The sequence below is a fragment of the Melanerpes formicivorus genome, unplaced genomic scaffold, assembly GCF_026170545.1.
Source record: "Melanerpes formicivorus ecotype bairdi unplaced genomic scaffold, bMelFor1.0.p_v2 SCAF_26, whole genome shotgun sequence".
Taxonomy (NCBI): domain Eukaryota; kingdom Metazoa; phylum Chordata; class Aves; order Piciformes; family Picidae; genus Melanerpes; species Melanerpes formicivorus.
Genome location: NW_027142378.1, coordinates 4,978,226 through 4,990,462, shown reverse-complemented (window position 1 = coordinate 4,990,462; position 12,237 = coordinate 4,978,226). Strand labels below are relative to the sequence as shown.

The window sequence follows — 12,237 nt, the reverse complement described above, 5'->3', positions numbered from 1 at the left end:
CTTTTTTGTTTTTAGAGTATAAAAGCTGACAAGTGTGCGTGTGGGGGAAAAGATTCTGCTTTTGGGGTTTTTGCCTCTTCTCACTCTTTATTTTTTTCCTTTTTTTTTTTTTTTTTTGGGTTGTTGTTGGTTTTTAATGCCCTCAATGTTGTAGGGGACATGGTTAAGAGATTCTCTGCTACAGAACAATGATGTAGATTCTTTTTTGCACAGAAATATTTAAGGTGGGCGAGTCAAATGTAAAAAAATGATTTGCCACCACTATTTTATGTTGGTAACACACTTAATATTAACCTACTTTGATGTACTGCAATAAAACAGGGAACTGTTAGAAGTGCAGATGTTCTGTCTTTTGTTGGGGTTTTTGCCTTCCCCCTCTAACCTTCTCACTGCAAGCCTTGAGGAGGAAATGGAAAAGGGACTCGATGGTGTTCTTGAAGGGAAGACTTTGTAACTCATCAGCACAAATGCACAGTGGGAAGAAAAAGGAATTTTTCTTATCTCTTCCTTAACAGCTTTCAGAATTAAAAATAGCAGAACCTTATTGAAAATCCAGCCAAGCCACCTTGTGCTTTGGGACACTGACCTGCCTCAGCCACTTCGCCTGACCTTTTGTCTTAGGTCATCTCTTCTCTGTCAAGATTCGTAGTCGGCATTTCGGATGTCCCTCCTCCATGAAGTTACACATCCGGTGTTTCAGCTACCCTAGAGACAGAGCCTGGATTCTGAGGTATTTCTGAGTTACCACCATAGAATTGTTTTGCCTGGAAGAGACCTTTAAGATCCAGTCCAACCTTCAACACAACAGCCCCATGCTCCCTAAACCGTGTCTCAAAGAGCTATGTCCACAGGTTTCTTGAACACCTCATAGAAAGGTGACTCCACCACCTCCCTGGGCAGCCTTTTCCCATACCTGACCACTCCTGCAGCAAAGAAATTAAGAAGTTTTTCCTACCATCCAGCCTGAACCCCCCCAGTATGATTTCAGGCCATATCCTCTGGTCCTATCACTTGTTACTACAGAGAAGAGACCAACCCCCAGCTCACCCCAATCTCCTTTCAGGGAGTTGCAGGCAGCAATGAGGTCTCCCCTCAGCCTCCTCTTCTCCAGACTAAGCAACAACCCCAGGCCTCTCAGCTGTTCCTCCCCAGCCCTGTTCACCGGACCCTTCCCCAGCTGTGTTGCCCTTCTCTGGACACACTCCAGCACCTCAAGGTCTCATCAAATTGACTGTTGTGAATCTTCAAGGACATCTCAGAATACCTGTGAAGTTCTGTATGTGGCCTGACCCTTTCACATCACCCACCACGATGCCTGGGATTCTCTCCATAGCAGAGTGTCTGTTGGAACATCTTCCTCTTTGCTCAGTACCTGCTGGGTAAAAGTCCTACCTTCGATTGCATGCCTCAGTCCCCCCTTCCCTTGCAGCAGGAATAGAGGACTGTGCTATTACTGATCCTGTGCTGCCAGCAGTGCCAGCCTGGGCATCCTCTCATGACCAAAGACTGCCAGCAGTTCTCTCGAGGAGCAGCCAGCACTCTTCCTATATGGCTACCTCTCCACAGAACCTTCTGATCCTGTCCCTCTCCTTCAGTCAAAAGTATCATTTGCTCAGCCTCCCCTGCTCCATCTTGTGTGGATTTAAGCTCGTGGGCTCATCCCACCTAGGCCACTGCAGGTCCCTTCTAGCTGCTGTGTAGCTCCGTGAACTACCACCTGTTTCCTGTACTCTGGCTTGCACTCCTGGTGCTGTGTTTCTGAATTCCCAGGGTCCCAGTTGCACTATCACAGCTGTGAAGGGCTTGGGAAATGAGCCTTCTATTGTCAAGGGATTTGGACACTAGAAAAGCAGAAAGTGAACTGCATGTTAGGCTTCCTGTTCAGCTCCTCAGCATTCATCTTCTGCTTCGATGTGGCACCCAGGTTGAAGAAAGAAGGCAGGAAAAATCTGTGCTACCACATGCAGCCTGAATCTTGATTCTATAGAATGGCAAATCCCTGTCTTCAGAGCAGCAGATTTAACCTCCAGCCTGCCCTGTGGAACAAAGAACTGGTTTCTGCAGGAGTTTTCTACAACTTAGAAGCCTGCTGCAGAAAAAAATATTCATCTCATCCTACCTGTGTAGTCCCAGCTAAGGTAGAGCCAGCAGCACAATAGAGTCAAATGCCATCAGAGCACAGCTTTCTGTCTCACCTTTCCTTCACAGCTATTACACTGCCATGCAGTTTCTCCTGGCTCAAACCTCTCTGGACAAAGCTATAGAAGTGAATCCCGTTAGAAGATGCACAAAAGGCCAGGAGGGTTAGGGACTGAGAGCTCTGATTAGCTCTTCTAACAAAAACCCAAATACCTGACCTCCTGCTAGCTGCTGCCCTTTAGGCAAATGCAGAACAGCTTTGTGGGTTTATGCTTTGCTACAGCTTGATGTTAAACAGCTCTCGAGGGAAGGGAAATGTTTCCTGCCCCAGCAGAGCATACCAGATATCAGTGGTCACAAGAAGCAACACTTACCAGGCTCACCTGGCTGTGCTCACTGCAGAAGGGAACTCTAATGCTCTGAGTTTACTTTGCCTTCTTAGCAAGCTCTGAACCCACCAGCTCTGGATCATCCGCCTCAGAAATGCTGCTCTGAAGCTCACCAAATTCAATCCCCTGCTCAGCTTTTAATGCTTTGCTTTTTAACCTTTACCAATGGCATCTAACGTGTCAAACAAATCCACTGCTTTGAGAGCTGCAAGGTCTAGAACCAAAGGAGAAAAAATAAACTCAGTCTGTCAGAAGCCAGAAGAAGGAAAGTTACTCTATCAGTGCACAAAACCTCGATGCAAAGCAAATGCTTCACTTGACAGCAGAGTTCACTCTTCTCCAAGAGCAGCTGAATTAAACTCTCTCAACCAAGTCCCAAATGAGGAGTTTTAGGATCTCAGAAGAAAGGTAACACAACAGCCTGTTCTCCTGTTCCTCATAGGTTCCTTCTGAGAGACAATTTATTCACTTACCTGTTCTTTTACTTCTGCAAGTGTCACAAGTGAGAATTTTTTCCCTGAGGAAGAACCTGTTCCCTGAAGTTTAAGATCCGACATTCCTGGGCTGTGTTGCCTGAGTAGGACTAGCTACATATCTGGCACTTGCCAGGTGAGGATATCTGCCCCGGGTGAGCATCAACTCCCACAGCCACTCTTTCCTCACAAAAAGAGGCAAGGCAAAGAGACCTGTGTCCAAGAGACTGGTAATAGAGTGACTGAACAAATGAAAACAAGAAGACAAGTCCACTACTAGGGATTTTCATGGCCAGACAGCTGCTCAGGCTGATGTCCCTCTGGCTCCTCATTACCATCACTGTCTGGAGAATCACAGAATGTTAGGGGTTGGAAGGGAACTCCAGAGATCATTGAGTCCAACCTCCCCACAGAGCAGGGCCACCTAGGGCAGGTCACTCAGGAACATGTTCAGGAGTGTTTTGAAGATCTCCAGAGAGGAAGACTCCACAACCTTTCTGGGCAGCCTGCTCCAAGGCTCCAGCACCTTCACAATAAAGACATCTTTTTCTCCTGTTGAGATGGAATTTCCTGTGATTGAGTTTACATCCATTGCTCCTCATCCTGTCAATGGGTGTCACTGAAAAGAGCCTGGCACCCTCCTCCGGACAGCCACCCTGCAGCTACCTGTAGCCATTCATCAGTACTGAGGACAGAGCTGCACTGGAAGGAGGAAGGCAATAAACAGCCCATAGACAGATGGCCTTACAAGGGCAGCAGCTATGCTCTGAGCATAACCAACTGCAACAAGAGGAGACTTGGAAGCTTCTCCTGTTTATCCCACAGGCCAGGCCCTGGTTGACTTGGCAGCAGAAGCTGAACAAACGGCAGGCAGAAGGCCCCACTGCACAAGCACTTTTTTTATTGAAATCAGGAAGTCGAACAGGTACAGGCTTGGTACAAAAACTCTAAGAAAGTCAATTTCCTAGCTTGACTCCAACAAACTAACCCTGTGTGGCTGCTTTTAAGTGTGTGTGACACTTCAGCAAAAGCTTGAAATGCTCCTGAGAGACATTACTTGTGTCTGCCTTGCCTTAAGTTCTTCATTAGAGGAAAGCAAAAGAGACAGACAGACTGACTAGGTTCTTGGTTAGGAGTCCAGCAAGCAGATGGTGTCAGAGTTGGAGCTCACCTGACTTGCCCTCAGGAAATCTGCCAGACAGTGAAGAATCCCACTCTGTGTGCTCAGGTCCTGCTCTCTGGATGACATCTCTGACTCCCAGACCCGAGAAGGGCTGTGTCAGTGTACAGGTGTGTTTAAAAGAGATTGGCACTTGCTTCTCACATTTTTAAAATACTTCCTATGCAAGCCAAAGAGAGGCAGAAAGCATTAAAAACTTCATCCTAGGTACACACAACCCCCTCCCCTTACACTAAATCAGTGAAATCCAGGAGGCTTCTTCAAACTGCCACCAAAACACAAGGTGGGGAGGGAGGTGCTGACCATGTCTGTGATAGGGGTTCACCTTTGTATTTCATCCTCAGTATGAAAACTACTTGAATTCCACCGTGGCATGAAAGAGGGAAGGCTTTTGGAAAGAAAAATTGGAAAGAAACAAAACAAACCAAAAAGATTTTGTGGAGAATTCCAAACAGGGTTTCCATGTTCAAAGCTACTCTTTGTCCTCCTTTCCCCTCCCCAGTCAATCTGCAGCCACCACCACCACCACCACGTTACCGACGCACTCCAGGTAGTCAGCTGCTGCCTTGCCACAGTAGAGAAGCACTCAAAGAAGATAGCTTCCTGCACTGGCAGTCAGCGTAGGACACACACAGAGCACGACAGAACAGCTTTGTCCTTATGAAACACAACCTTGGCTTCCAGGGCAGAGCTGCTGCATCTCAAGAGGATGGAGAACTGGGGTGCAATGCATGGGAGGCTTAGAACGCTCTCTGCAAGGCTCAGGTGAACTGCGCCCTCAGAACGAGACATCCTTAGTTCAAATCCTTCCTACTCCTCCGGCTTCTTGCCTCTGCTGCTCCAGTATTTGCTGTATGCCTCTTGGAACATGTTTTTGCAGGGGATTTTGGCCTTCAGTTTGGTGCAGATAAGGAAGGAACCCCCCATCTTCCGATGGAGAGAGTAGGTCTCCTCTGGCGGAGGGATCAGCCGATGCTTCAGCATGACCGGGATCAGACCGTGGATCTTTTCCGTGGTGCTTTGGTTGCCGAAATCAAAAGGCTCCTCGGATGCAAAAGCCTCTCCCAGGATGAGGACAGCATTTAAATGGGCATCTTCCATTTCCTGCCCAAAAGGAAAGAGGCAGAAGGAAGGTCACCAGCCATTTCCAGCAGCGGGGAAGGAACAGGAGAAATGCTACAAGCAGCAGCAGCTCGAGATACCAGGCTCTACCCACAAGAAAGGTCACCTCCAGCCCTCAGCAAGGCTGAGGAACATGAGGTCAATACAGTTTTGAGCAACTCAACCTTGCAGAGACTATCCACCCAGTCATGAAGTTTCAGCAGTCATCACCTGCAGGGTCTTGCATGGGGAGGAACAGAAGGAGAGGGGTTTGGGGGCTCCCACTCTCAAAAAAGAACAAAAGTCAGAACCTTTTTTCCCCCCCTTTCAGAGCAGCATTGCTTTCTACCAACATGAAGAAAGCTGGGTATGTCAACAGACACATTTATTGGTGGCCACCAGTAAAAGCAGACCCTTCTATTCCATACCTTGACTTCATAGCCAGTGAGGAATTTCATTTCAATGGACTTCTTCAGAACTCTCTCTCTGTCCATGTCAGCAGCTGCCTTGATTACCTGAAGAGGAGGAAGACTTAGAGCATGGCTGAAAGCTGTTCTGAGCACACAACTGCTTGCAGGCACAGGTGCTGCCCACTCACTGCCCTCCTCTTCAGGGCTCTGCACCTTGGGCAGTTTAAGAGCTACTACCAAAGTGAAACAGCTCCTGGTTCACCAAATCTCTTCCCAGTAAGGGCTACATGTAGCCCAGGGAACATGAGGGACATCAAAAAAAGCTTCACAAATGCTGCAGCAGCCAGCCCCTCCCCCAGCAAAACAGGAGAGCTGTGAGAAGCTTTAGGTGACGGCTTCTGGCCCCTGCAGCTGGATGTATCAGGTGCAGACCAGAGTGATGATGAAAGAAGCACACAAGATTTCATGTGAACTTCAGAGTCTGCAAGCAGGCCAGAGACCGCAGGCAGAGAGAGTGGACAGGACAAGCACTTTCTGCTGTAAGAACCACTGGATTCTGAATGCTCTGCTAGGCTCTGCTGCCTGAGCTCTCAGTAAGCAACAGGACAGTGCTCCACCTTTGTTTTGCAATCTCAGCATCCAAACAAACAGCCAGGGGCTTGGAGCAGATGTGCTGAACACTATGGTAAGGGATGAAAGGAGAATAGATGTCTCTCTCTCTCTTGCCTCCAGCCCCTTCATGCTCTCAGTGAATTCAAGTGCACAGTGATACAGCAAAGAGAAAAACAGAGCTTTGCCAAGACTCTTAAGATGCCCAGGGCAGCAATCTAGGGCACAGTGCAAGTTCTCACCTCTATGTAGACATCTGTGAACTTCTCATCAAACCCTCGTGTTGCTCCAAAGTCCAGCAGGGCCACCTGGAAATGGACAAACCCATCTGTATTGCAGTGTCAACCACTCCAGCAAGAGCCTGACCTTCTGTGATGTCTTCAGGAATCTCAGCTGGCTGCAGAGCCCTTCCACAGCAGCTCAGCTTTCCCCTGACTCCTTTATTCCCTGACAGCAGCACAGACATTTGCACTGCTAAGTGGCAGAGGAGCTGTGCCCACACCTGCTCAGCTGATAACTCAGGCTGTGTGGGGACAGAGCAACACATAACCTTCACCCAGCACTTCCCAACAGAGACCTCACAGATGGCCAAACAGTTCCATCTGACCTGCAGCACCCAAGCAAGCAGCCAGACCAAGCAGGAGAGCTGCAATTTCTGCCATTGTTTTCAGACAAAAGCATTCAAGTAAAAGTCCTTGGCTCCAGAGTGTGCTGGTAGAGCACTGCCAGCTGCAACTTCCCACTGACCAGCTTCAAAACAGACCTTGAGGCCAAGGAAGCAGCTGTGACTGGATCCAAGTCCAAAGACAGGCAGGCAGCCAGGGTCACAGGTGCCCTGCTCTCCTACCCAGACCGAGTGAGGACGGGTGGCACAGGGACAGGTTTCACTGTCCTACCTGCCTGAGGCTCAAGGGCAAGAATCAGAATCTCAGCCAAGGGCTCATTAAACTCTGGCAGTGGGAAACAATCAGAAGTTGGTGTAAAACAGCTCTTGGAGAGGCAGGGCAGCAGCAGCTTGGGCTTACCTTGTGCAGCTGTGGGTCGTAGAAGAAGTTTGACCAGTTTGGGTCAGTCTGCATGTACCTGAATTCAAACAGCTCCCGCAGACACAGCACTAGGATGTTGTGACAGATCTTGAAAAGCAAGGAGAGAAAGCAGAAAGTCAGGAGGGCAGCAAGCCCTACTCACACATGCCATTTACAGTGGGCATTAGCAAACAGGGACACATCACCAGACTGGCAGGAACTCCCTGCTGCACGCTGCAAAACTACTCAAGAGGTGATGGAGCACCTCCCAGTGCCTCCCAGCCCACACCTGCCATGAGACATCCTTAGCAGGCAGCACAGGAGCCACTCAAGTTTTATATCAGTCTGAGCTGTAGCTCCTGGCAGCCCCCCAGAGGTGCCTCCAGAGAGGCTGCTGGCCTACATCTGGCAGCTGAGAAGAGCAGGCTCCAGGGATCATTCAGCTGCACACATTACCTGTGTCCTGGTCCTGCCTTTGACCCTCCCAGCTTTGACTGCACATTTGGTTGTTGCTTTGAGAGCAAAGGAACATCTCCACAAGATGTCAAGAGGCCAAGAGGCATCCAGAAACAGAGGTAGGAGAGGCTAGCAAAGTGTTAGAGCCTCATGTGGTGGAAAGAACTGCAGGAGCCTGACCAAAATGAAGCCAGGGTAGGTAATGGAAAATGGGATGTGGTTCCACATTTTCAGTTACAGGCCCAAAGAAGTTAAACTGGAGAGTCTTTCCCTATAACACTGCCAAACGACACACAGCTAGGACCAAACCTTACTGAAAGGGCTCTTCACTAGCTGTGTACACCCAGCATGTACTCCTCAGCCAAGTCTTCTGCTGGGCTCAGCACTGAGCCAGCTCAAGGGATGAGCAGCAGGCTCACACCTAGGGACTGACAGGCATGGGAGAAGCAAGAGTAGCTTGCTCTCTGAAGAGCCCACTGCTGAGTTACACACTACAGCAGAGCTGTTCTAAGTCTAAATCTGCCCTTCTCAAGCTTCAATCCATTCCTTCTCATCCTATCACTACAACCCCCTATCAAAACTCCCTTCCCTTGTTGATAGGGAAGATCTGGATAGAAAAAGCAAAGGGTTGATTGATGTCAGCCCAGGGCTGGCTTTGCAGTTGCCACTCGAGCAAGGTGTGAGGGCCACTTTTCCAGATACTGTTGGTAGTTGAGCAAGGGCTCTCACTGAATTAAAACACAAGCTGCTATGTTGTGTAGGTGAACCTGCACTGGCAGGGGGGTTGGACTCGGTGATCTCCAGAGGTCCCTTCCAACCCCTAGCATTCTGTGAGGTTATGCAAGCTGGAGCCTGGGCAGCAGCGTAACTGCCACTTCCATTCTGTCCCTGAGCTGCTGCAAACTGAGTGAACCATGTCTTCTAGGAGAGAGGTGAGCACCAAATGCAAGACAGAGCCTGCAACAGGACTCTGCCATCTGGGTCAGAGGGTTGTAGCTCAGCCAGGCCAGCAGCTTCTAGGAACGAAGGGGTTCTCTTGCAGCAACAGCCCCCTTCCCAGCCTTGCAAAAGCAGCCCTGATGATACAGCAGCTTGCTGGAGGGGGACAAGCCCTAAGAACACGAGCTCAGGGGTCACAGGCAGCCAGTTCTGGCATAGCTTCAAGTCCAGTGTGCCACTGAGATCAGTTTATGTAGAGGAACACACTCTGCTTTCTTCCCCAATGACCTGCTAACAGCTGACAGTTCACAGCAAGACACAAAAAAGACCAAAACAAAAAGAGAAAATGCAGATACCAGAACAGTTATTTGTGCCCCTGGAGCAGCTGTTTGTCTCACCACAGCACTCCCATCCCTTGCTATATTCAGCACCAACGCCTACCCATCCTCACATCCCCCCTCCTGTTTACCAGGAGGTACTTTTCCAACAGCCCTGTGCAGCACAGGTCAGTTCCCCAGGAGGGGATAACAACACTGAGGTCATTCTGCACTTCTGCCCAACAGAGCAGCTGCAAAACAAGACCCTCCCCCCCCAATAAGTGACAATCTCTTCCCCAAACCTAAGGGCACCTAGAAGTTATGCAGCTCAGCTACCTCCCCTTCAGCTGCCCTTCCATTTACCCCCTCCAGCCCCTCCCTGCTGAATACTGGTTCCTGCAAGGCCCAGACCGGCCTGGGGAGACTCCGATGTCATCACCAAGTTCCCTGCACAGAGACTCTAGGCAGTCCCCAGATCCCATCCTGCTTTGCAGTGCTCAGGGTTTGCCCTTCCACAAAGTGTCCCCTGCTCTACCAGTCACCAGGCAGGCCAAGCATGAGTGAGGGGAGAGGCAGGAGCACCTCACAGTACCTCATTTCGGATCTCCTGGCTCAGCCCTGCAGCTTGATCCAAGGGGAAGCCAGACACCAGCTCTGTGGTCAGGACGTGTTTGCTGCACAGCTCATCTATTACTTTTGGGACATAAAAGAAGGGGTGGTCCTTCAGCAGCTCCCTAGAGAATGAAGAGATGAGAAGGTTAGGAGCCTGGAGAGCACCTGGGTCCCTCTGCCACACCTCAGGCAGCACACAGCCCCTTCATGCCAGCTTTCCTCACATCCTGGCTGTGGCTGCCAGGAGCTGTTTTCCTTAGCAGTTACAGTAGGGATCAAGTCACCAGAAGCCACACCAGTGACACAGGGCTGCTGCCAGCTGCTGAGCTCACATCTCTTGCCAGAGAGTGACATTGGACGGGCACTAGGCTGGTACATCATAGAATCATCAGTAGTTTCAGTTGGAAAAGGCCTCTAAAATCATAGAGTCCAACTATCAACCTTACACCAACATGGCCATTAAACTATGTCCCAAAGTACCAGGGCCATGTTTCTTGAACACCTCCAGGGATGGTGACTCCACCACCTCCCTGAGCAGCCTGTTCCAATGTCTGACCACTCTTACAGGAAAAATCATCCAGCCCAGCCTTGAACACCCCCAGGGAGGAAGCATCCACAACCACTCTGGGGATCCCATTCCAGTCCCACCACTCTCATACTGAAGAACTTTGTCCTAAGATCCCATCTAACCATGCTCTCCCTCAGCTTCACACCATTCCCCCTTGTCCTGTCTCTAGACACCCTTGGGAAAAGTCCCTCTCCAGCCTTCCTGTAGGATCCCTTCAGCTACTGGAAGGCAGCTCTAAGGTATCCCCCCACCAAGAGTCTACTCTTCTCCAGGCTGAACACCCCAGCTCCCTCAGCCTGTCCTCACAGCAGAGGTGCTCCAGCCCTTGGATCATCTTGTGGTCCTCCCCTGGATTCCCTGCAAAGAAAGCACTGCCTCAAGAGTTACTGCAGTACCTTCCTGTGGGCTTCTGCAGAAGAGAGAGGGTAGCAGCCACCTGCCTCACCCCCATGTTTCATGCTCAGCATCACAGTTCAGCTGAGTCACTACAGGCCTGGCTCAGACAAGGTGGTAATTCTGGCAGAGGGCTCAGCCCACAGGCACATCCCAGGGCATGGCATTTATCTCCCCACTGTCCCTGCAGTTAAGCAACCTCTCCTGCCTTTTACAGCATGCACAGATGGAAGGGGTTGAAGGTAGTGGTGTGAACATACTGGAATTTCCTTGCACAGGCAGCTTCTCTCTGGTAGTCACACTCCAGGGCCAGCTCTCTGCTCACGACTTCAATCAAATGTTCAGGGAACAAACCTGAAAGTCAAACAGAGAAGTAGGTTGAGAAAAAAAGGAGCTCCTCAGGCTAAGCTTTCCAGAAGTGCAACTGAGGACCAATCTGCTACCCAGCCAGCTCTGAGCTGAGTAGTACAGGAGGCTCCAGAGAGCCGAAGAGCATTTCCAAGTAGACACAGGTTCTGTGGGTAATCCTGGGCCTAGGCCACACAGGTGCTCCTAAAACAAGACACATCTACACCATCTTTGTACAGCAGGGCTCTGTCACCCCCCAGACCCTACCCCACAGCCCCAGCTTTCACTTCTCCACACTGGCATAGCTGTGCAGAGACACACACCAAGGAGCAGGAGTACCCAGAGGCTAGCCAAAAAAGCAGCAAGGAAGGGTCCAAAATCTTATCTGCCTATGAGAGGGAGAAACAGCAGGACCAAGATGGTGAACTGCTACAGCACCTAGGCAGGACCTGAGGTGCTAGGTTCAGTCTTAGTTTTGGAGCTGGAAAACCAATCTGCTTCTCAGGCCAGACACAGCTGGGCCCTGCCCTGCCACCACCAAGAGCAGACCCCAGTTTTGTCAGTACCCAGGCTGGGTTTAAAGCCTGGCTAAGTGCAGTCTTACTAAGAGGCCTTTGGCAGCCTGGTCTAGTGGGAGGTGTCCCTGCCCATGGCAGAGGGTTGGAGACAGGTGATCTTCAAGGTCCCCTCCAACTTAATACTCATTTTTCCCAGTTATGTGCCTGCAGCTGCTGTAGATTCATGGATGCCTAGAATGGTTTAAGTCCTAGATTCCCTGTGGGAAAAGGGACTTAATCTGCGTGCTGGGACACTGAGCAAGCTCCAAGTGTGACAGTTTTCCATGACTCCACAAGTCTGGGAAGAACACAGAATGACTGGAAAGAGCAGGGAATGGGAGGCTACAGGAAACACAGAGAAGAGTGAGTAATGCCAACTGTACCAGAAAAGAACAAGGACAACCTAACCTGAACACTGCTCATCCTTCATGCCTGGAAAGCCATCTGAGGGAGTATGCCCTGACACTTGATACTTTGCCAGGAGCCCCTTTGGGTCTGGTCATGGTCAGAAAAAAGAAATCACAGGTATATTTTCCACTACTCTTAGAGAATACTGGGGTGGGCATGTGCCCAAGGCAGTGGTGGCTCTGCAACAGGAGAGGGGAACAGAGCATGACTCCCCAAGTTGGCCCTACACTGACTGCCCACATTCACTAACTCCCCCACTTTCTGCAGGAGATCTGCTCCTGGGCAAAGGTGGCAATTTTCAAGTCCTTTTCAA

General features: G+C 50.1%; 1 protein-coding gene across 1 annotated transcript in view; it reads right to left on the bottom strand.

The window, feature by feature from the left end:
• Window positions 1–3,885: 3,885 nt before the first annotated feature.
• Window positions 3,886–12,237, bottom strand: part of LOC137448694 (atypical kinase COQ8A, mitochondrial-like) — a 38,121-nt gene continuing 29,769 nt past the window's right edge. Inside the window, exons 10-15 of the mRNA XM_068153462.1 lie at window positions 10,872–10,965; window positions 9,631–9,772; window positions 7,327–7,434; window positions 6,544–6,609; window positions 5,711–5,797; window positions 3,886–5,285 (exon numbers count right to left, since the gene is read on the bottom strand). Of these exons, the coding sequence (XP_068009563.1) occupies window positions 4,992–5,285; window positions 5,711–5,797; window positions 6,544–6,609; window positions 7,327–7,434; window positions 9,631–9,772; window positions 10,872–10,965 (791 nt within the window). The 3' untranslated portion in view covers window positions 3,886–4,991. The remainder of the gene's footprint in view (window positions 5,286–5,710; window positions 5,798–6,543; window positions 6,610–7,326; window positions 7,435–9,630; window positions 9,773–10,871; window positions 10,966–12,237) is intronic.